This window comes from Carcharodon carcharias (genome assembly GCF_017639515.1).
Source record: "Carcharodon carcharias isolate sCarCar2 chromosome 24 unlocalized genomic scaffold, sCarCar2.pri SUPER_24_unloc_1, whole genome shotgun sequence".
NCBI classification, from domain to species: domain Eukaryota; kingdom Metazoa; phylum Chordata; class Chondrichthyes; order Lamniformes; family Lamnidae; genus Carcharodon; species Carcharodon carcharias.
The window spans coordinates 3,051,812-3,074,742 of record NW_024470584.1 but is presented as its reverse complement, the minus strand read 5'-3'; the positions used below and the strand labels follow the sequence as shown (position 1 = coordinate 3,074,742).

Sequence of the window (22,931 nt, the reverse complement as noted above, 5' to 3'; positions counted from 1 at the left end):
GGTGAGTGTGGGGGAGGGGGGGTGAGTGTGGGGGAGGGGGGGTGAGTGTGGGGGAGGGGACGGTGAGTGTGGGGGAGGGGGGGTGAGTGTGGGGGAGGGGGAGGTGAGTGTGGGGGAGGGGGGGGGGTGAGTGTGGGGGAGGGGGGGTGAGTGTGGGGAGGGGACGGTGAGTGTGGGGGAGGGGGCGGTGAGTGTGGGGGAGGGGGGGGTGAGTGTGGGGGAGGGGGCGGTGAGTGTGGGGGAGGGGGGGTGAGTGTGGGGGAGGGGACGGTGAGTGTGGGGGAGGGGGCGGTGAGTGTGGGGGAGGGGGCGGTGAGTGTGGGGGAGGGGACGGTGAGTGTGGGGGAGGGGACGGTGAGTGTGGGGGAGGGGACGGTGAGTGTGGGGGAGGGGACGGTGAGTGTGGGGGAGGGGACGGTGAGTGTGGGGGAGGGGACGGTGAGTGTGGGGGAGGGGGGGTGAGTGTGGGGGAGGGGGGGTGAGTGTGGGGGAGGGGGGGTGAGTGTGGGGGAGGGGGGGTGAGTGTGGGGGAGGGGGGGTGAGTGTGGGGGAGGGGACGGTGAGTGTGGGGGAGGGGACGGTGAGTGTGGGGGAGGGGGGGTGAGTGTGGGGGAGGGGAGGTGAGAGAGGGGGAGGGGCGGTGAGTGTGGGGGAGGGGGCGGTGAGAGAGGGGGAGGGGGGGTGAGAGAGGGGGAGGGGACGGTGAGTGTGGGGGAGGGGGGTGTGAGTGTGGGGGAGGGGGGTGTGAGTGTGGGGGAGGGGGCGGTGAGTGTGGGGGAGGGGGCAGTGGGAAGGGGAGAGGGGGCAGTGGGAAGGGGGAAGGGGAGAGGGGGCAGTGGGAAGGGGAGAGGGGGCAGTGGGTGGACAGGAGTTAATTCCAGCGATCCCTCACAGTGTGTGCGTGCGTCTGTGCATGCGTCTCTGTGCCTGTGTGCACATCTGTGTGTGTGTGTGTGTGTGCATGTATGTGCGTGTGTGTGTGCGCATCTGTGTGTGCACGTGTGTGTGTGCACGTGTCTGTGTGTGCATGTGTCTGTGTGCATGTGTCTGTGTGCGTGTCTGTGTGCGTGTCTGTCTGCGCGTGTCTGTGTGCACGTGTGTGCGTGCGTGTATGTGTGCACGTGTGTGCGCGCGTGTCTGTGTGCGCAGATGACTATGTGTGCACGTGTCTGTGTGTGCACGTGTGTCTGTGTGTGCACGTGTCTGTGTGCGCGTGTGTGTGTGTGCACGTGTCTGTGTGTGCACGAGTGTCTGTGTGTGCGTGTCTGTGTGTGCGCGTCTGTGTGCACGTGTCTGTGTGTGCACGTCTGTGTGTGCGCGTCTGTGTATGTCTGCGTGCGCGCGTGTCTGTGTGCGCGCGTGTCTGTGTGTGCACGTGTGTCTGTGTGTGCATGTCTGTGTGTGTGCGTGTCTGTGTGCACGCGTGTCTGTGTGCGTGCGTCTGTGTGCGTGCCTGTGTGTGCGCGCGTCTGTGTGTGCGCGTCTGTGTGCACGTGTCTGTGTGCGTGTGCGCGCGTGTCCGTGTGTGTGTGCCTGTGGTTGCGCGTGTCTGTGTGTGTGCATGTCTGTGCATGCGCATGTCTGTGTGCACGTGTCTGTGTGTGTGCGTGTGTCTCTGTGTGCGTGTGTCTGTGTGCGCGTCTGTGTGCGCGCGTCTGTGTGTGCGCGTGTCTGTGTGCGCATGTGTCTGTGTTTGTGCGTCTGTGTGTGCGCACGTGTCTGTGTGCGCGCACGTGTCTGTGTGCGCGCACGTGTCTGTGTGCGCCAACGTGTCTGTGTGTGCGCGTGTCTGTGTGCGCGTCTGTGTGCATGTGTCTGTGTGCATGTGTCTGTGTGCGCGCGTCTGTGTGTGCGCGTGTCTGTGTGTGCGCACGTGTCTGTGTGTGTGCACGTGTCTGTGTGCGCATGTCTGTGCGTGCATGTGTCTGTATGCGTGCGTCTGAGTGTGCGCGTGTGTGTGTGCGTGTGTCTGTGTGTGCGCGAGTCTATGTGCACGTGTCTGTGTGTGCGCGCGTCTGTGTGTGCGCGCGTGTCTGTGTGCGCGAGTCTATGTGTGCGCGAGTCTATGTGTGCGCGAGTCTATGTGTGCGCGAGTCTATGTGTGCGCGAGTCTATGTGTGCGCGCGTGTCTGTGTGTGCGCGAGTCTATGTGTGCGCGAGTCTATGTGTGCGTGAGTCTGTGTGTGCGTGCGTGTCTGTGTGTGCGCGAGTCTGTGCACGTGTCTGTGTGTGTGCGCACGTCTGTGTGTGCGCGAGTCTATGTGCATGTGTCTGTGTGTGCGCGTGTCTGTGTGTGTGCGCATGTCTGTGTGTGCGCGATTCTATGTGCACGTGTCTGTGTGTGCGCGCGAGTCTGTGTGCGTGAGTCTGTGTGTGCGTGCGTGTCTGTGTGTGCGCGAGTCTGTGCACGTGTCTGTGTGTGTGCGCACGTCTGTGTGTGCGCGAGTCTATGTGCATGTGTCTGTGTGTGCGCGTGTCTGTGTGTGTGCGCATGTCTGTGTGTGCGCGATTCTATGTGCGCGCGATTCTATGTGCACATGTCTGTGTGCGCGCGCGTCTGTGTGTGTGCGCGTGTCTGTGTGCGCGCGAGTCTATGTGTGCACGCGTGTCTGTGTGTGTGCGCGTGTCTGTGTGTGCGAGAGTCTACGTGCATGTGTCTGTGTGTGTGCACGTGTCTGTGTGTGCGCGTCTGTATGAGCCCATATCTGCACGCCCACGTGCCATGAGTTCGCTTCGGGCTACTTGCCTCCTTTCCAAACCTGCGGGTCACAAAGCTGTGAACACTTTCATCCTGATGCGTTCCACGTCGGATGAAGGGTTCCCGTAGTAAGCTGCTGATGATAGGCTGGGTGAACGGAGGCCGTGTGACAAACGCAGACCTTCAAATTGAAAACACTGAGTCAGCAAATCTCTGAGATTGCCTTATTGAAAGAGAGGTGGAGGGACACACAGAGGATGTCACCACCACCACCCAGCCAATCAATCACCACCACCAGCCAGCCAATTAATCCCCTCCTCTGACCAGCCAATCAAACCCCACCTCTGACCAACCAATCAAACCCCACCACTGACCAGCCAATTAAACCCCACCTCTGACCAGCCAATTAATCCCCACCTCTGACCAAACAATCAAACTCCACCTCTGACCAACCAATCAAACCCCACCACTGACCAACCAATCAAACCCCACCACTGACCAACCAATCAAACCCCACCACTGACCAACCAATCAATCACCACCACTGACCAGCCAATCAATCACCACCACTGACCAGCCAATCAATCACCACCTCCGGCCAGCCAATCAAACCCCACCTCTGACCAGCCAATCAAACCCCACCTCCAGCCAGCCAATCAATCACCACCACTGACCAGCCAATCAAACCCCACCTCCAGCCAGCCAATCAAACCCCACCACTGACCAGCCAATCAAACCCCACCTCTGACCAGCCAATCAAACCCCACCTCCAGCCAAACAATCAAACCCCACCACTGACCAGCCAATCAAACCCCACCTCTGACCAGCCAATCAAACTCCACCTCTGGCCAGCCAATCAAACCCCACCTCCGGCCAGCCAATCAAACCCCACCTCCGGCCAGCCAATCAAACCCCAGCTCTGACCAGCCAATCAAACACCAGCCCTGGCCAGCCAATCAATCACTACCTCTGGCCAGTCAATCAGACACCAGTTCTAGCCAGACAATCAGACACCACTTCTAGCCAGCCAATCAAACACCACCTCTGACCATCCAACCAATCACTTTCAATCACCATCCAACTGCTCACCAATGAACAACAGCTTCCAATTATACAGCGCAGCACCAAACATGGAGTGATGGAAATCGGGGGAAGCTCGAGGGCCAGGAAATGGGTGAGTGCAGAGATCTCCGAACGTCTCCTGGACCTGGTTGTGAAGAAGGCACTGAGGCTGGAATGCTTTGGTGGACACTGTTTATTGCTCACAGAGCTGATTTCTCCACTCGAACACCATCACTCCCCAGTGCTGGCTGACTCTTCTTTATATACACACCCATCCGAGTATCACTGACTGACCGATACCCAACACCTGTTCACATTATTATCTTCAACCACCAGGTCTTCAACATTCATCAACGCAACCCATTAGATACTGTTACCTGCTGGATCAGTGAAGGTCTGGAGTTACTTACCTGGGTACCTGATACACCTCTCACACACACATTCTCACACACACATTCTCTCTCTCACACACACACATTCTCACTCTCTCACACACACACACATTCTCTCACACACACACATTCTCTCTCTCACACACACACATTCTCACTCTCTCTCACACACACACACACATTCTCACTCTCAAACACACACACATTCTCACTCTCACACACACACATTCTCACACACACACATTCTCACTCTCTCACACACATTCTCACTCTCTCACACATTCTCACTCTCTCTCACACACACATTCTCACACACACACATTCTCTCTCTCACACACACACATTCTCACTCTCTCACACATTCTCACTCTCTCTCACACACACACATTCTCTCTCACACACATTCTCACTCACACACACATTCTCACTCTCACACACACACACATTCTCACTCTCACACACACACACATTCTCACTCACACACATTCTCACTCTCACACATACACATTCTCACTCACACACACACACACATTCTCACTCACACACATTCTCACTCACACACACATTCTCACTCACACAGACATTCTCACACACACACATTCTCTCTCACACACACACACATTCTCACTCACACACACACACACATTCTCACTCACACACACACATTCTCACTCACACACACATTCTCACTCACACACACACATTCTCACTCAAACACACACACACACACACACTCATTCTCACTCACACACACACATTCTCACTCACACACACACACATTCTCACTCATACACACACACATTCTCACTCACACACACACACACATTCTCACTCACACACACACACACACACACATTCTCACTCACACACACACACATTCTCACTCACACACACACACATTCTCACTCACACACACACATTCTCACTCACACACACATTCTCACTCACACACACTCTTACTCTCACATTCTCACTCTCACACACATACACACACTTACTCTCACACACACACACTCTCTCTCACAGACACACACTGTCTCACACAGATACACTCTCTCACGCACTCACAGACACACACACACACACACATACACTCTCTCACACACACACATCCACCCACCCCTGTGCACTGCTGTCCAACTAATTCCCAACCTCCTTTAACTGAACCGTGCCTTTCTGAACCTCTTCAGCAGACCCACACTCGTAATCTGTAATCTCCGCCACACCCTTCTACAGCTCCCAGGACCAGGACATCCCCCACTCCGGGCAGGCCCTGCGTCAGCTGCCAGACTCTTGATCGGCACATCTCCGGAATGTGCCGATGCCGTCCTAACTCCTGGTGGTGCCCAACACGGGTGTTTGACTCGGGCATGTTAACCCTGGCTTCCCAAGCCCAGGACCTGTGCCATCTCCTGACCTCGGCTGTCCCACCACACCCCCCCCAACAACCCCGCCACCCCCGCCCCACCGGCGGCAGTCGGTACGTTGAAGGGCTCGGCAGTCACAAGTTACCCGAATTAGGCGCTCGAGAGCTCGGAAGTGATTTCGAGGCGGCCGACCTAGTTGATTGATGGCCGGTGAGGTGACTCCGACGCAGAAGCAGATGGGCAGGAAAGCAGAGGGACCCGTGACAGGCCAGAGCGGTTCACCGGTTCCCCACGAGGGGGGGGGGGGAAGGGACCGACAGCGCAGACCCTCTGCACCTCTGGAGCTGGTGGCGCCAGCGTGGTGGAGGAGGAGACCCTTGGTCCGCTCTCCGCTGTGGCCCACCTCCCAGACCAGGACTGTGCCCTGCCTCCCGGCACTCGTTCAGCTGCCCCTCGTTTCCAGGGGCTGCTCTACGTCGGTGACTTGATCAGGCCCTGTTGTCCGACGAACGCGGGGCAGCTGTCCAAGCCGGGGAGCACGGACGACTCGGCCCCTGTCCGTCCCTTTATGGCTCGAGGGCACACCTCAGGTAACTGAGCCCTGGCTGGGACCACCCACAGACACGGCCAGGCAAAGGGCCGTCCGAACCAGCAAGGAGCGTCCACACGGAAACCTGAATCGGGACGCCTCAACATTTCCAGGGACTGTTAAAGCGCTGGTCCAGAGAGAGAGAGAGAGAGAGAGAGAGAGAGAGAGAGAGAGAGAAAGAAAGAAAACAGATTCTCTGCCCAGGGAGACTTTCAGTTTTTCCCTCCACTTGCAGGTGAATTCGATACTAATTCTGGAAAGCATCATTCGTCAAAACACCCATTTCTTACAGGGCTGTCGGGGCTGGAGGAGGTTACAGAGAGAGGGAGGGGTGTAGGGGGTTGGAGGAGGTTACAGAGATAGGGAGGGGTGTAGGGGCTGGAGGAGGTTACAGAGATAGGGAGGGTTGTAGGGGCTGGAGGAGGTTACAGAGAGAGGGAGGGGTGTAGGGGGTTGGAGGAGGTTACAGAGATAGGGAGGGTTGTAGGGGGTTGGAGGAGGTTACAGAGATAGGGAGGGGTGTAGGGGCTGGAGGAGGTTACAGAGATAGGGAGGGTTGTAGGGGGTTGGAGGAGGTTACAGAGATAAGGAGGGTTGTAGGGGATGGAAGAGGTTATAGGGATAGGGAGGGTTGTAGGGGCTTGAGGAGGTTACAGAGATAGGGAGGGTTGTCGGGGCTGGAGGAGGTTACAGAGATAGGGAGGGTTATAGGGACTGGAGGAGGTTACAGAGATAGGGAGGAGTGTAGGGACTGGAGGAGGTTACAGAGATAGGGAGGGTGTAGGGGCTGGAGGTTACAGAGATAGGGAGGGTTGTAGGGACTGGAGGAGGTTACAGAGATTGGGAGGGTTGTAGGAGTGGAGGAGAATATAGAGATAGGGAGGGGGTGTAGGGGCTGGAAGTGGTTACAGAGATAGGGAGGGGGGGTAGGGACTGGAAGAGGTTACAGAGATAGGGAGGGTTGTAGGGGCTGGAGGAGGTTACAGAGATAGGGAGGGTTGTAGGGGTGGAGGAGTTTACAGAAATAGGGAGGGTTGTAGGGACTGGAGGAGGTTACAGAGATAGGGAGGGTTGTAGGGGCTGGACGAGGTTACAGAGATAGGGAGGGTTGTAGGGGCTGGAGGAGGTTACAGAAATAGGGAGGGTTGTAGGGACTGGAGGAGGTTACAGAGATAGGGAGGGTTGTCGGGGATGGAGGAGTTCACAGAGATAGGGAGGGTTGTAGGGGCTGGAGGAGGTTACAGAGATAGGGAGGGGTGTAGGGGGTTGGAGGAGGTTACAGAGATAGGGAGGTTTGTAGGGGCTGGAGGAGGTTACAGGGATAGGGAGGGTTGTAGGGACTGGAGGTTACAGAGATAGGGAGGGTTGTAGGGGCTGGAGGAGGAGGGATCGGGGAGAAGGTGGGCGGGTGGGACCGAGGGATCGGGGAGAAGATGGGCAGGTGGGATCGGGGAGAAAGTGGGTTGGAGGGATCGAGGGATCAAGGATCATGACTGTTTAGGGGCTTCTACAGAAAGGGACGCACATAAAGCTTGATGGTAACTTGCAGAGCTTTCCCCCAACAAAGAGATAGCGATTCTTGGAAGCCACATCGCGGTATGTAACTGGGAGGACATCACTATCCAAACCGAGATCCGACACCTAGAGACACAGGGAGAGAGGGAGAGAATGAGGAGAGAGACCGAGGGAGAGCGAGAGCATTCTGTAACCCAATCCTGGAGCTCATCTTCTGTATATAAACCCCCAACCCCTTCATTAGATTCCAGTCTGTAACCCAATCCTAGAGCTCATCTTCTGTATATAAACCCCCAACCCCTCCATTAGATTCCAGTCTGTAACCCAACCCTAGAGCTCATCTTCTGTATATAAACCCCAACCCCTTGATTAGATTCCAGTCTGTAACCCAATCCTAGAGCTCATCTTCTGTATATAAACCCCCAACCCCTCCATTAGCTCCCAGTCTGTAACCCAATCCTAGAGCTCATCTTCTGTATATGAACCCCCAACCCATTGATTAGATTCCAGTCTGTAACCCAATCCTAGAGCTCATCTTCTGTATATAAACCCCAACCCCTCGATTAGATTCCAAACTGTAACCCAATCCTAGAGCTCATCTTCTGTATATAAACCCCCAACCCCTCGATTAGATTCCAGTCTGTAACCCAATCCTAGAGCTCATCTTCTGTATATAAACCCCCAACCCATCGATTAGATTCCAGTCTGTAACCCAATCCTAGAGCTCATCTTCTGTATATAAACCCCAACCCCTCGATTAAATTCCAGTCTGTAACACACGCCCGGGTATCTGTTATTCAATATATAAACCACCCCGAACCCCTCCTTTAGATTCCAGTCTGTAACTCACTCCGGGGTATCTGTTATTCTATATATAAAACACCCCGAACCCCTCCATTAGATTCCAGTCTGTAGCTCACTCCCGGGTTTCTGTTATTCTATATATAAACCACCCCGAACCCCTCGATTAGATTCCAGTCTGTAACTCACTCCCACGTATCTGTTATTCTATATATAAACCACCCTGAACCCCTCGCTTAGGTTCCAGTCTGTAACTCACACCTGGGTATCTGTACTTCTATATATAAACCATCCCGAACCACTCGATTAGATTTCAGCCTGTAACTCATACCCGGGTATCTGTTATTCTATATAGAAACCACCCCGAACCCCTCGATTAGATTCCAGTCTGTAACTCAGTCCCGGGTATCTGTTATTCTATATATAAACCACCCCAAACCCCTTGATTAGATTCCAGTCTGTGACTCTTTCCCGAGAATCTGTTATTTTATGTATAAACCACCCCGAACCCCTCGATTAGATTCCAGCCTGTAACTCACACCCGGGTATCTGTTATTCTATATATAAACCACCCCGAACCCCTCGATTAGATTCCAGTCTGTAACTCACTCCCGGTATCTGTTATTCTATATATATAAACCACCCCAAACCCCTTGATTAGATTCCAGTCTGTACCTCACTCCCAGTATGTTATTCTATCTATAAACCATCCCGAACCCCTCGATTAGATTCCAGTCTGTATCTCACTCCCGGGTATCTGTTATTCTACATATAAACCACTCGAACCACTCGATTAGATTCCAGTCTGTAACTCACTCCCGGGTATCTGTTATTCTATATATAAACGCTGAATCTTTCGATTCCAGGTTTGGCTCTCTCACCATCTGGAGCGTGTTCCTCCCCACTATTCCTGCTGGTCTGACTCCTCTCGGTCCATGCTCAAAGATTGCCCCTTCTTGTGTCCGTGTAGTTTGCAACCAACCTCCAATATGTCCACTTGCTTCCAAAAGGATGACCTGCAGAGAGCGAGAGTGAGCGAGCAAAAGAATTACAGCGAGACTGAGTGAGCTCGAGAACCACGTCTCCCTCGATTGTGGACTCCTATCCTGGGTGCGATGAGTACTGAGGGAGTGCTGCACTGTCGGTGGGTCTGAACTGAGGGAGTGCTGCACTGTCAGAGGGTCAGTACTGAGGGAGTGCTGCACTGTCGGAGGGTCAGTACTGAGGGAGTGCTGCACTGTCAGAGGGTCAGTGCTGAGGTACAGCTGCACTGTCAGAGGGTCAGTACTGAGGGAGAGCTGCACTGTCAGAGGGTCAGTGCTGAGGGAGAGCTGCACTGTCGGAGGGTCAATACTGAGGGAGTGCTGCACTGTCGGAGGGTCAGTACAGAGGGAGCGCTGCACTATGGGAGGGTCAGTAGTGAGGGAGTGCCACACTTTTGGAGGGTCAGTGCTGAGGGAGTGCTGCGCTGTCAGAGGGCCAGTACTGAGGGAGTACTGTACTGTGAAAGGGTCAGTATTGAAGAGGAAATGCACTGTCAGAGGGTCAGTACTGAGGGAGTGCTGCACTGTCGGGGTTCAGTGCTGAGGGAGTGCTACATTGTTGGAGGGTCAGTACTGAGAGAGTGCTGCACTGTCGGAGGGTCAGTACTGAGAGAGTGCTGCACTGTCGGAGGGTCAGTTCTGAGGGAGTGTTGCATTGTCGAAGCATCAGTACTGAGGGAGTGCCGCACATTCAGAGGGTCACTGTCAGGTCAGTCAGAAGAGGAGCCAGGAGTTGAAAAGGAGCGCAAGAGGAGTAGGGAGTTGAAAAGGAGCTGAGAGAGCAAAGGTGACTGAGGGAGTTCGGTGAAGGGGTGATCCTTTGAGTACTGTGAGTTTGGTCGGGTAAGTATTTGCTACTTTTATCGCTTATAGTTTTGAAAGTCTTATTTTATGGTTCATCATTTGTAAGGGCTATATTCTGTAACAACAAGGAGCAGAGAGGAAGGGCCCGAGATTAATTGATATTATTTGATATTAGGTACCTCCCAAAAGGTTTGATTTGATTTGAAGGGTTAAGTCATGGCAGAAGAGCTCAAAGCCGTGGGGTGCTCCTCCTGCTCTATGTGGGAAGCCGGGAACATTTCCAGTGCCCTGGCCAGCATGCGTACAGGAAGTGTCTCCAGCTGCAGCTCCTGGAAGCCCTGGGTTTTGGAGCTGGAGCGGGGGCTGGTGACACTGTGGAGCATCCGCGAGGTGGAGAGTATCGTGGATAGTGCGTATAAAGAGGTGGTCACACCGCAGGCTTAGAGTCCACAGGCAGGAACGGAATGGGTGACCACCAGGCAGAGCAAGAGGACTAGGCAGGCAGTGCAGGGAATCTCCTGTGGCTATTCCCCTGCAAAACAGATATACCGCTTTGGATACTGTTGGGGGAGAAAGCAGCAACAGCCAAATTTGTTGTTTGGCTCTGCTGCACAGGGGAGGAGTAAAAAGTGTGGGAATGGAATAGTTATGGGGGATTCAATTATAAAGGGGAATAGATGGGTGTTTCTGTGGCCGCAAACGAGACTCCAGGATGGGATGTAGCCTCCCTGGTGCTAGGGTCAAGGGTGTGTCAGAGCAGCTGGAGGACATTCTGAAGGGGGAGGGTGAACAGCCAGTGGTCGTGGTACACATTGGCACAAACGAGATAGGTTAAAAGAAGGATGAGGCCCTAAAAGCAGAATATAGGGAGTTAGGAAGTAAGTTGAAAAGTAGGATCTCAAAGGTAGTGATCTCAGGATTACATGTGCTAGTCAGAGCAGAAATAGCAGGATATATCGGATGAATATGTGGCTGAAGGGGTGGTGTGAGGGGGAGGGACATTGGGACTGGTCCAGGGGGAGGTGGGACCAGCACAAACTGGACGGGTTACACCTGGGCAGGACCGGGACTGATGTCCTAGGGGGAATATTTGTTCGAGTGGTTGGGGAGGGTTTAAACTAAAATGGCAGGGGATGGGAACCTATGCAAGGAGTCAGAGGAGGAGGAATCAAGGACAAGATCAAAAGATAGAAAGCGGAATAAGAAAAGTGATAGGCAGAGAGATCAAGGGCAAGGATCAAACAGGGCCTCAGTGAAAAATAGTGAGAACGGGACAAGTAACATTAAAAAGACAAGCCTTAAGTCTTTGTGCCTTAACGTGAGGAGCATTCACAATAAAGTGGATGAATTAACCGCACAAATAGATGTGAACAGGTATGATATAGTCGGGATTACGGAGACATGGCTGCAGTGTGACCAGGAATGGGAACTGAACATCCAGGGGTATTCAGTATTTAGGAAGGACAGACAAAAAGGAAAAGGCGGTGGAGTTGCCTTGCTGGTTAAAGAGGAAATTTACGCAACAGTGAGGAAAGATATTAGCTCCAACGATGTGGAATCTGTATGGGTAGAGCTGAGAAACACTAAGGGGCAAAAAACATCAGTGGGGGTTGTACACAGACCCCCAAACTGTCGAGGTGATGTTGGGAATGGCTTTAAACAGGAAATTAGAGACGCATGTAATAAAGGAACATCTGGAATTATGGGTGACTTTAATCTGCATATAGACTGGACAAATCAAATCAGTAACAATACTGTAGAGGAGGAATTCCTGGTGCGTAAACGGGGTGGTTTTCTGGACCAAGACATTGAGGAACCAACGAGAGATCAGGCCATCCTAGACTGGGTATTGTGTAATGAGAAAGGAATAATTGTCAATCTAGTTGTGCAAGGCCCCTTGGGGATGAGTGACCATAATATGATAGAAATCTTCACCAAGATGGACAGTGACGGATTTGATTCTGAGACTAGGGTCCTGAATCTTAATCAAGGAAACTACGATGGTATGAGGTGCGAGTTGGATATGATGGATTGGGAAACGCTACTTAAAGCGATGATGGTGGATAGGCAATGGCAAACATTCAAAGAGAACATGGGTGAACTGCAACAATTGTTTATTCCTAAAAAACAGAATTACCTGGAAAAACTCAGCAGGTCTGGCAGCATCGGCGGAGAAGAAAAGAGTTGACGTTTCGAGTCCTCATGACCCTTCAACAGAACTGAGTGAATATTAGGAGAGGGGTGAAATATAAGCTGGTTTAAGGTGGGGCGGGGGGGAAGAAGTGGGGGGTGGTGTAGTTGTAGGGACAAGCAAGCAGTGATAGAAGCAGATAATCAAAAGATGTCACAGCCAAAGGAACAAAGAGGTGTTCCTGTCTGGCGCAAAAGTTAAACAGGAAAGGTGGCCAAACCATGGCTAACAAGGGAATGAGAGATAGTATTAGATCCAAGGAAGAGGCAGACAAATTGGCCAGAAAAAACAACAAACCTGAGGATTGGGAGCAGTTTAGAATTCAGCAAAGGAGGACCAAGGGATTGATTAAGAAGGAGAAAATAGAGTACGAGAGTAAGCTTGCGGGGAACATAAAAACTGTGAAGGTTTCTATAGGTTTGTGAAGAGAAAAAGATTGGTGAAGACAAATGTAGATCCCTTACATTCAGAAACGGGGGAATTTATAATGGGGACCAAAGAAGTGGCTGACCAACTAAATACTGGCTCTGTCTTCACAAAGGAGAACACTAATAACATACCAGAAATGTTGGGGAACACAGGGTTTAGTGAGAGGGAGGAACTGAAAGAAATCAGTATTAGTAGGGAAATGGTGTTGGGGAAATTGAAGGGATTGAAGGCCGATAAATCCCCAGGTCCTGATAATCTACATCCCAGAGTACTTAAGGAAGTGGCCCTAGAAATAGTGGATGCATTGGTGGTCATCTTCTGAGAGTCTATAGACTCTGGAACAGTTCCTACAGATTGGAGGGTAGCTAATGTAACCCCACTATTTAAAAAGGGAGGCAGAGAGAAAACAGGGAATTATAGACCAGTCAGCCTGACGTTGGGAGTGGGGAAAATTCTAGAGTCCTTTATAAAAGATTTAATAGCTGAGCACTTGGAAAACAGTGGCAGAATCAGACAGAGTCAGCATGGATTTATGAAAGGGAAATCATGCTTGACAAATCTACTGGAATTTTTCGAGGATGTAACTAGTAGAGTTGATGAGGGGGAGCCAGTGGATGTGGTTTATTTGGACTTTCAGAAGGCTTTCGATAAAGTCCCACATAAGAGATTGGTGTGTAAAATTAAAGCGCATGGGATTGGGGGTAGTGTATCGAGATGGATAGAAAACTGGTTGGCAGACAGGAAACAAAGAGTAGGAATAAACGGGTCTTTTTCCGAATGGCAGACAGTGACTAGTGGGGTACCGCAGGGATTGGTGCTGGGACCCCAGTTATTCACAATATATATTAATGATTTAGATGAGGGAATTAAATGTAATATCTCCAAATTTGCAGATGACACAAAGCTGGGTGGGAGGGTGAGCTGTGAGGGGGATGCAGAGATGCTTCAGTGTGATTTGGACAAGCTGAGTGAGTGGACAAATGCATGGCAGATGCAGTATAATGTGGATAAATGTGAGGTTATCCATTTTCATAACAAAAACAGGAAGGCAGATTCTTATCTGAAATGGCTATAAATTGAGAGAGGGGAACGAGACCTGGGTGTCCTTGTACACCAGTCACTGAAGGTAAGCATGTAGGTGCAGCAGGTGGTAAAGAAGGCAAATGGTACGTTGGCCTTCATAGCCAAAGGATTCGAGTACAGGAGCAGGAATGTCTTGCTGCAATTGTACAGGGCCTTGGTGAGACCACAGCTGGAATATTGTGGGCAGTTTTGGTCTCCTTATCTGAGGAAGTTCTTGCTATAGAGAAAGTGCAGCGAAGGTTTACCAGACTGATTCCTGGGATGGTGGGACTGACAAATGAGGAGAGATTGAGTCGGTAAGGATTATATTCACTGGAGATCTGAAGAATGAGGGGGGATCTCATAGAAACCTAAAAAATTCTAACAGGACCAGACAGGGTAGATGCAGGAAGGGTGTTCCCGATGGTGGGGGAGTTCAGAACCAGGGGTCACAGTCTGAGGGTACGGGGTAGACCATTTAGGACTGAGATGAGGAGAACTTTCCTCACCCAGAGGAGAGTGGTGAGCCTGTGGCATTCACTACCACAGAAAGTAGTTGAGGTCAAAACATTGTATGTTGTCAAGGAGTTGGATATAGCTCTTGGGGCAAAAGGGATCAAAGAGAATGGGGAGAAGGCGGGAACGGGCTGTTGAGTTGGATATGGGGAGAAAGCGGGAGCAGGTTATTGAGTTGGATGATCAGCCCTGATCATAATGAATGGTGGAGCAGACTCGAAGGGCCGAATGGCCTCCTCCTGCTCCTAGTTTCTAGGTTTCTATGTGCTCAGGGAGTGCCGCACTGTCGGAGGGTCAGTACTGAGGGAGAGCTGCACTGTCGGAGGGTCAGTACTGAGGGAGTGGTGCACTGTCGGAGGGTCAGTACTGAGGGAGCGCTGCACTGTCGGAGGGTCAGTACTGAGGGAGAGCTGCACTGTCGGAGGGTCAGTACTGAGGGAGTGCTGCACTGTTGGAGGGTCAGTACTGAGGGAGAGCTGCACTGTCGGAGGGTCAGTACTGAGGGAGTGCCGCACTGTCGGAGGGTCAGTACTGAGGGAGAGCTGCACTGTCGGAGGGTCAGTACTGAGGGACAGCTGCACTGTCGGAGGGTCAGTACTGAGGGAGTGCCGCACTGTCGGAGGGTCAGTACTGAGGGAGTGCTGCACTGTCGGAGGGTCAGTACTGAGGGAGTGCTGCACTGTCGGAGTGTCAGTACTGAGGGAGTGCTGCACAGTCTAATGGTCAGTAATGAGGGAGTGCTGCACTGTCGGAGGGTCAGTACTGAGGGAGTGCTGCACTGTCGGAGTGTCAGTACTGAGGGAGTGCTGCACAGTCTAATGGTCAGTAATGAGGGAGTGCTGCACTGTCGGAGGGTCAGTACTGAGGGAGTGCTGCACTGTCGGAGGGTCAGTACTGAGGGAGTGCTGCACAATCAGAGGGTCAGTACTGAGGGAGTGCTGCACTGTCGGAGTGTCAGTACTGAGGGAGTGCTGCACTGTCGGAGTGTCAGTACTGAGGGAGTGCTGCACTGTCGGAGTGTCAGTACTGAGGGAGTGCTGCACTGTCGGAGGGTCAGTACTGAGGGAGTGCTGCACTGTCGGAGGGTCAGTACTGAGGGAGTGCTGCACAGTCTAATGGTCAGTAATGAGGGAGTGCTGCACTGTCGGAGGGTCAGTACTGAGGGAGTGCTGCACTGTCGGAGGGTCAGTACTGAGGGAGTGCTGCACTGTCAGAGGGTCAGTACTGAGGGAGTGCCGCACTGTCGGAGGGTTAGTACTGAGGGAGTGCTGCACTTTCGAAGAGTCAGAGCTGAGGGAGTGCTGCACTGTCAGAGGGTCAGTACTGAGGGAGTGCTGCACTGTCGGAGGGTCAGTACTGAGGGAGTGCTGCACTTTCGAAGAGTCAGAGCTGAGGGAGTGCTGCACTGTCAGAGGGTCAGTACTGAGGGAGTGCTGCACTGTCTGAGGGTCAGTACTGAGGGAGTGCTGCACTGTCGGAGGGTCAGTACTGAGGGAGTGCTGCACAATCGGAGGGTCAGTACTGAGGGAGTGCTGCACTGTCGGAGGGTCAGTACTGAGGGAGTGCTGCACTGTCAGAGGGTCAGTACTGAGGGAGCGCTGCACTGTCAGAGGGTCAGTACTGAGGGAGTGCTGCACAATCAGAGGGTCAGTACTGAGGGAGTGCTGCACTGTCGGAGGGTCAGTACTGAGGGAGTGCCGCACTGTCGGAGGGTCAGTACTGAGGGAGTGCTGCACTGTCGGAGGGTCAGTACTGAGGGAGTGCTGCACTGTCGGAGGGTCAGTACTGAGGGAGTGCTGCACTGTCGGAGGGTCAGTACTGAGGGAGTGCTGCACTGTCGGAGTGTCAGTACTGAGGGAGTGCTGCACTGTCGGAGGGTCAGTACTGAGGGAGTGCTGCACTGTCGGAGGGTCAGTACTGAGGGAGAGCTGCACTGTCGGAGTGTCAGTACTGAGGGAGTGCTGCACTGTCGGAGGGTCAGTACTGAGGGAGTGCTGCACTGTCGGAGGGTCAGTACTGAGGGAGTGCTGCACTGTCGGAGGGTCAGTACTGAGGGAGTGCCGCACTGTCGGAGGGTCAGTACTGAGGGAGTGCGGCACTGTCGGAGGGTCAGTACTGAGGGAGTGCTGCACTGTCGGAGGGTCAGTACTAAGGGAGTGCCGCACTGTCGGAGGGTCAGTACTGAGGGAGAGCTGCACTGTCGGAGGGTCAGTACTGAGGGAGTGCTGCACTGTCGGAGGGTCAGTACTGAGGGAGTGCTGCACTGTCGGAGGGTCAGTACTAAGGGAGTGCCGCACTGTCGGAGGGTCAGTACTGAGGGAGTGCTGCACTGTCGGAGGGTCAGTACTGAGGGAGTGCTGCACTGTCAGAGGGTCAGTACTGAGGGAGAGCTGCACTGTCGGAGGGTCAGTACTGAGGGAGTGCCGCACTGTCGGATGGTCAGTACTGAGGGAGAGCTGCACTGTCGGAGGGTCAGTACTGAGGGAGTGCTGCACTGTCGGAGGGTCAGTACTGAGGGAGTGCTGCACTGTCGGAGGGTCAGTACTAAGGGAGTGCCGCACTGTCGGAGGGTCAGTACTGAGGGAGTGCTGCACTGTCGGAGGGTCAGTACTGAGGGAGTGCTGCACTGTCAGAGGGTCAGTACTGAGGGAGAGCTGCACTGTCGGAGGGTCAGTACTGAGGGAGTGCTGCACTGTCGGAGGGTCAGTACTGAGGGAGTGCTGCAGTGTTGTGGGTGCCATTTCTTGAATGAGATGTTGAAGTGAAGCTTCATTTGGCCCTTTGAGCTTCGTGTGAACGATCCCACGCCTTTCTTTGGGAGAAGAGCAGGGGAATCTCCCCGTGCCCTGCGCCAATATTTGCCCCTCCACCAGCATCACTCCCAACAGAAGCTCTGGGTTTCGATCACATTGCGGATTGTGGGATCTTGCTGTGCACAAATTACGTGCCACCTTTCCGACATTGCAACTTCCACGGCTGTGAGGCGTGTGGCGTACCTCGGAGTGGAGGAAGCATGCTGCTTAAAGGAATAAGCTTCGGCCAACAGTGAGGGTGAGGGAGAAGGCTGGAATGTGTAGCCCTGGACCTGTCTGTCAGTAACGGACGGGCTGCTTTGTCAGAGAAAGGCCTCAATAGGCCGCACTCTACACCGCTGGTCTCTTTACCTTCGAAACATTGGCACCACTGCTAAGGCGGAGGGCAGCTGCAAGACCACTGATCCCAGCTCCGATCACGAGCACAGTCTGAGGCATCGGTCCTGTAAAAGAGAAAGGGGCAGAACAGAATGAGAGGGAGAGAGAGTTAGAGAGAGTTAGAGAGAGTTAGAGAGAGTTAGAGAGAGTTAGGGAGAGTTAGGGAGAGTTAGGGAGACTTAGAGAGAGTTAGAGAGAGTTAGGGAGACAGAGAGAGTTAGAGAGAGTTAGGGAGAGTTAGGGAGAGTTAGAGAGAGTTAGGGAGAGTTAGGGAGAGTTAGAGAGAGTTAGAGTTAGAGAGAGAGAGAGGGAGAGAGACACACACATAGAGGGGGGAGTCAGAGAGGGGGAGACAGAGAGAGAGGGAGAGAGACACACAGAGAGGGGGAGAACAGAATGAGGGAGAGAGAGTTAAAGAGAGAGGGGTAGAGACAGAGACACACAGAGAGGGAGACAGAGGGGGGAGACAGAGAGAAAGAGTTAGAGAGAGAGAGAGGGAGAGAGAGGGAGAGAGAGGGAGAGAGAGGGAGAGAGAGAGAGACAGAGACACTGCGAGAGAGAGAGACACTGTGAGAGAGAGAGAGAGAGAGAGACACTGAGAGAGAGAGAGAGAGAGAGAGAGACACAGAGAGAGAGAGACAGAGACACTGAGAGAGAGGGAGACAGAGACACTGCGAGAGAGAGAGAGAGAGACACAGAGAGAGAGAGAGAGAGACACAGAGAGAGAGAGAGAGACAGAGACACTGCGAGAGAGAGAGACAGAGACACTGCGAGAGAGAGAGACAGAGACACTGCGAGAGAGAGAGAGAGACAGAGACACTGCGAGAGAGAGAGAGAGACAGAGACACTGCGAGAGAGAGAGACAGAGACACTGCGAGAGAGAGAGACAGAGACACTGCGAGAGAGAGAGACAGAGACACTGCGAGAGAGACAGAGACACTGCGAGAGAGACAGAGACACTGCGAGAGAGAGAGAGACACTGAGAGAGACAGAGACAGAGACACTGCGAGAGAGAGAGACAGAGACACTGCGAGAGAGAGAGAGAGAGACACTGAGAGAGAGAGAGACAGAGACACTGAGAGAGAGAGACAGAGACACTGAGAGAGAGAGACAGAGACACTGAGAGAGAGAGAGACAGAGACACAGAGAGAGAGAGAGACAGAGACACTGAGAGAGAGAGAGAGACAGAGACACAGAGAGAGAGAGAGACAGAGACACTGCGAGAGAGAGAGACAGAGACACTGCGAGAGAGAGAGACAGAGACACTGCGAGAGAGAGAGACAGAGACATTGCGAGAGAGACGGAGACACTGCGAGAGAGAGAGAGAGAGACACTGAGTGAGAGAGAGAGACAGAGACACAGAGAGAGAGAGAGAGACAGAGACACGGAGAGAGGGGGAGACAGAGAGAGAGAGACACCAAGTGGGAGAGGGAGAGAGGGAGAGGGAAAGAGATAGAGAAAGAGGGAGAGAGAGGGAGACAGAGTGGGAAAGAGGGAGAGGGGGAGAGAAACAGAGAAAAAGAGAGAGACAGAGATGGAGACGGAGAAAGAGAAAGACACAGAGAGAGAGAGACAGAGAGAGATTAAGACAGACAGAGAGAGAGAGAGAGAGCTAGAAAGAGTTGGAGAGGGAGGGAGAGAGAGAGAGAGAGAGAAAGACATGGAGGGAGAGGCAGACAAAGAGAGTGACAAAGAGAAATGAGTGGGAGACAGAAAGAGAAAGCGGCAGAGCGAGACGGAGGTAAAGAAAGGGGAAGTAAAGAGAAAGAAACAGAAAAAGAGAAAGAGAGCATGAAAGAGAAAGAAAGAGAGAAGAGACAGAGGGAAAGAGACAGAAAGACAGAGACAGAATGTATATCCTGTTAACTTGCCTTCCTTGCTCTAACTGAAATGTTCTTGCCCTATTTGCCACACCCAGCAGAACTTCCCTGCTGAACTCTGCTCGGCAGAATGACACAGCACTTTGCTTTATCTCAAAGTCTCACCCTCTCCTGAATGGCCTGTTCCAGTTCTTGTGTAGTAGGATCGGGATGGGCTGAATGGCCTCCTCCTGTTCCTGTGTAACGGGCTCGATGGGGGGAGGGGGGGGGGGGTTGTGTTACTGAATGGCCTCCTCCTGTGTAACAGACTCAAGAGCAGCTGAATGGCCTCCTCCTATTCCTGTGGAACAGGCTCAAGAGGGGCTGAATGACCAGATCCTGCTCCTGTTTAACAGGCTAGAGGGGGGCTGAATGGTGTCCTCCTCTCCCTGTGTTACGGGGTGAAGACTGGGATTATGGCCCTGCCTCCTGTTCCTGTGTAACAGACTCGAGAGGGGCTGAATGGCCTCCTCCTGCTCTTGTGTAATGGGCTCCAGAAGGGCTGAGTGGCCTGTTCCTGTGTAACAGGCTCAAGGAGGGGCTGAATGGCCTCCTCCTGTTCCTGTGTTACAGGCTCCAGAGGGGCTGAAAGGCCTCCTCCTGTCCCTCTCCAATTCTAGGAAACAGATGTTAAGGAGGATGTCATGACCTTGTGGGGGAGAGCAGAGAAGACTACCTAGAACGGTTCCGGGTATGAGGGTGTACAGTCTTCCGGAGAGAACGGTGATGCTGGGATTGCTCCCCTTGGAGCACAGCAGGCTAAGAGGAGTTTGAATAGGGGCGTTCAAAATGATGGAGCACTTTGACAGGCGAAATGAGGTGTGACTCTGCAGTTTGCAAAAAGGTCTGTACTTTTAAGATCATCCCTCGTGAAACTCAAGTTTCTTGGAAAGAGGATTCTACAGTGATCCAGGCTGAGTAGTGTCCCAGTGGCTTGAGGTTGGTATGGAAATTAAAGCTGGGTAAACAAAGGCAAGTAGAAGCTAACTGGGAGTTGTCAGATTTCCGCCTGTTCTGAGGCAGAGAGCACACAGCAGTCTTGGGTGTGTTAAATTGTTGCACAGGCGGAGAACGGAGAAAGTGCTTTTACAAGAAGCTGTGTGTGCAATAAGGGGCAGAAAGCAGAAGACAGGGGACAGCGAGGGGATGGTGGGTTGGACAATTCTACTGCCTCTTCCTTAGTTTTTCCAGGACCGTGCAGAACGTATAATAGAGTTTATTAACGGGCCAGGATAAAGGAGTCTCTGGGGCATTGTTGTTGTTGAGACAGTCCTGAGCTTGGCTAAGGTGGTTCAGCGGGAGCATGCCTTGTTGGTGTTATCATATCCGGGGAGCTCGGAGGGAACTAAACTCGCGGGGAAAGGGGCTCGAGGACCAAATCCAGTGGGAGGGAAAAGTGAGAGACCGTGCCTACAGGAAGCGGTGTTTAAAGGGCTTTGAGTTGGCATGTGGTGCTATACCTGCACTGGAAGTAATGCTGAGACATTTGAGAGAGTTATCTTTGTTACATCGACGATTCAAAGTGAAATCAATCATTCCACCTCACTTTTCTGTGAATGAATGTTGAATCTGATATCGGTTTTGGGTTTCACTGTTACAGTAGGAGTTTTAAAAAGTGAACTCTTGTCCATCAGTCCCTTCCATTGGGGTCGTTTGGGGATTCCTTTCTGTAAAAGGTTATGGGTCTCAATGGAGAGCCTAACAAAGGAGAAAATTATTCCAGTGGAAGCAGGGTCAGTAACCAGGCAACACAGATTTAATGTAATTGGTAAAAGAACCAGAAAAGACAAGGAGCAGAAATATTTTTAAATAGCGAGTGTTATGAACAATTTATATTTTTAAGTTGAATTATATATACATTTGTGTATTAAGAAAGGTAAAAATGGTTTCAGTTTCACTTAGGTTTTGTTAATGAACCTTGGTGCCTGGGTGTCTGGATAGACTTGTCACTGAAAGGTTTCATGTCTTTTGGGTTTGTTTGTAGATATCCATTTTTAATGAGATTTTACAACCCCCGAAGTGAAAGAGACGGGTTAAAAGGGGTTGGAAATTCTGTGGTTCAGGACGCAAATCAAAAGCAAAAAGTAGAAAAAGCTTTACTGTTGACTAGCGACAGTGATCAAGTGACATAGAGACAGAAAAAGGCTGGAGCGGAGAGAGGAGAGGTGTGTGTGTGTGTGTGTGTGTGTGTGTGTGTGTGTGTGTGTGTGTGTCTGTGTCTGTGTGTCTGTGTCTGTGTGTCTGTGTCTGTGTGTCTGTGACTGTGTGTCTGTGTCTGTGTGTGTGTGTGTCAGAGAGAGAAGTCAGGGTTTAAGCTCTCCGGGAAGTAAAACCACAAGGATATTGGGACAGTGGTTAACTGAATAATCAAGTTGTCGGACTCAGTGAAGTGATCAGTTTAGCACAGGTGCTATTAGAAGATGGAGTTTGGGGAACTCATGTCTCTGGGAGACATACAAGTTGGGTGAGAAGCATCAGGCAACGCTCGGGGATTCATCAGAAGAAATAGGTTTGCAACCTAGCCAGTCTCGAGAAAGAAACCTTTGTGTCAAGGGAGTGGAGACACCCCATTGGTTTATGTCCATGTAAAGATACTGCTGGAGTAAAGGAATAGTGGGAATATTGATTCATCTTCCTGTTTGTATTGAGATCTTTCCAACCTTTCTGTCTGGTTCACTTCTCTTGTTTTAACAAACATTTTATCTTTCTGTTTTTCCCGTGAATTTGTTCAGTAACTTGCCTCCACATTTCTGAAAAGAAAAGTTAGGAATTATCAAGGCAGATTTCACACTGGGATCTGACTGGTGCAGTATTAACATTAGCTGGGATCGTAACACAGATGTCTGTGATCTGGAATACACTGTCTAGAAGGGAAGTGCAAACAGAATCAATATGCTAGCAATCGGAAAAAAGCAAGGTAATGGCACGAATCAAACAGCCCTTTCAAGAAATGTTTGAAATTGGATTGAGTGGAGGGATGTTTGTATTTGGATTGAGTGGAGGGATGTTTGTATTTGGATTGAGTGGAGGGATGTTTGTATTTGGATTGAGTGGAGGGATGTTTGTATTTGGATTGAGTGGAAGAATGCTTGTATTTGGAACGAGTAGAGGGATGTTTCTATTTGAATTGTGTGGAGGGATGTTGGTATTTGGATTGAGTGGAGGGATGTTTGTATTTGGATTGAGTGGAGGGATGTTTGTATATGGATTGAGTGGAGGGATGTTTGTATTTGGATTGAGTGGAGGGATGTTTCTATTTGAATTGTGTGGAGGGATGTTGGTATTTGGATTGAGTGGAGGGATGTTTGTATTTGGATTGAGTGGAGGGATGTTTGTATTTGGATTGAGTGGAGGGATGTTTGTATTTGGATTGAGTGGAGGGATGTTTGTATTTGGATTGAGTGGAGGGATG

The 22,931-nt window shown here is 51.8% G+C and overlaps 1 protein-coding gene across 2 annotated transcripts in view; it reads right to left on the bottom strand.

Moving 5' to 3' along the window:
• Positions 1-22,931, bottom strand: part of ppox (protoporphyrinogen oxidase) — a 108,235-nt gene that overhangs the window by 9,496 nt on the left and 75,808 nt on the right. The window contains exons 1-5 of one of the 2 annotated variants that reach the window (XM_041180658.1): positions 19,532-19,573; positions 17,634-17,725; positions 9,306-9,440; positions 7,634-7,749; positions 2,747-2,879 (exon numbers count right to left, since the gene is read on the bottom strand). In XM_041180658.1, coding sequence (XP_041036592.1) covers positions 2,747-2,879; positions 7,634-7,749; positions 9,306-9,440; positions 17,634-17,720 — 471 coding nt within the window. In that variant the 5' untranslated portion in view covers positions 17,721-17,725; positions 19,532-19,573. Of the gene's footprint in view, positions 1-2,746; positions 2,880-7,633; positions 7,750-9,305; positions 9,441-17,633; positions 17,726-19,531; positions 19,574-22,931 lie in introns of those variants that run through there. The other variant, XM_041180657.1, reaches the window with a different exon arrangement.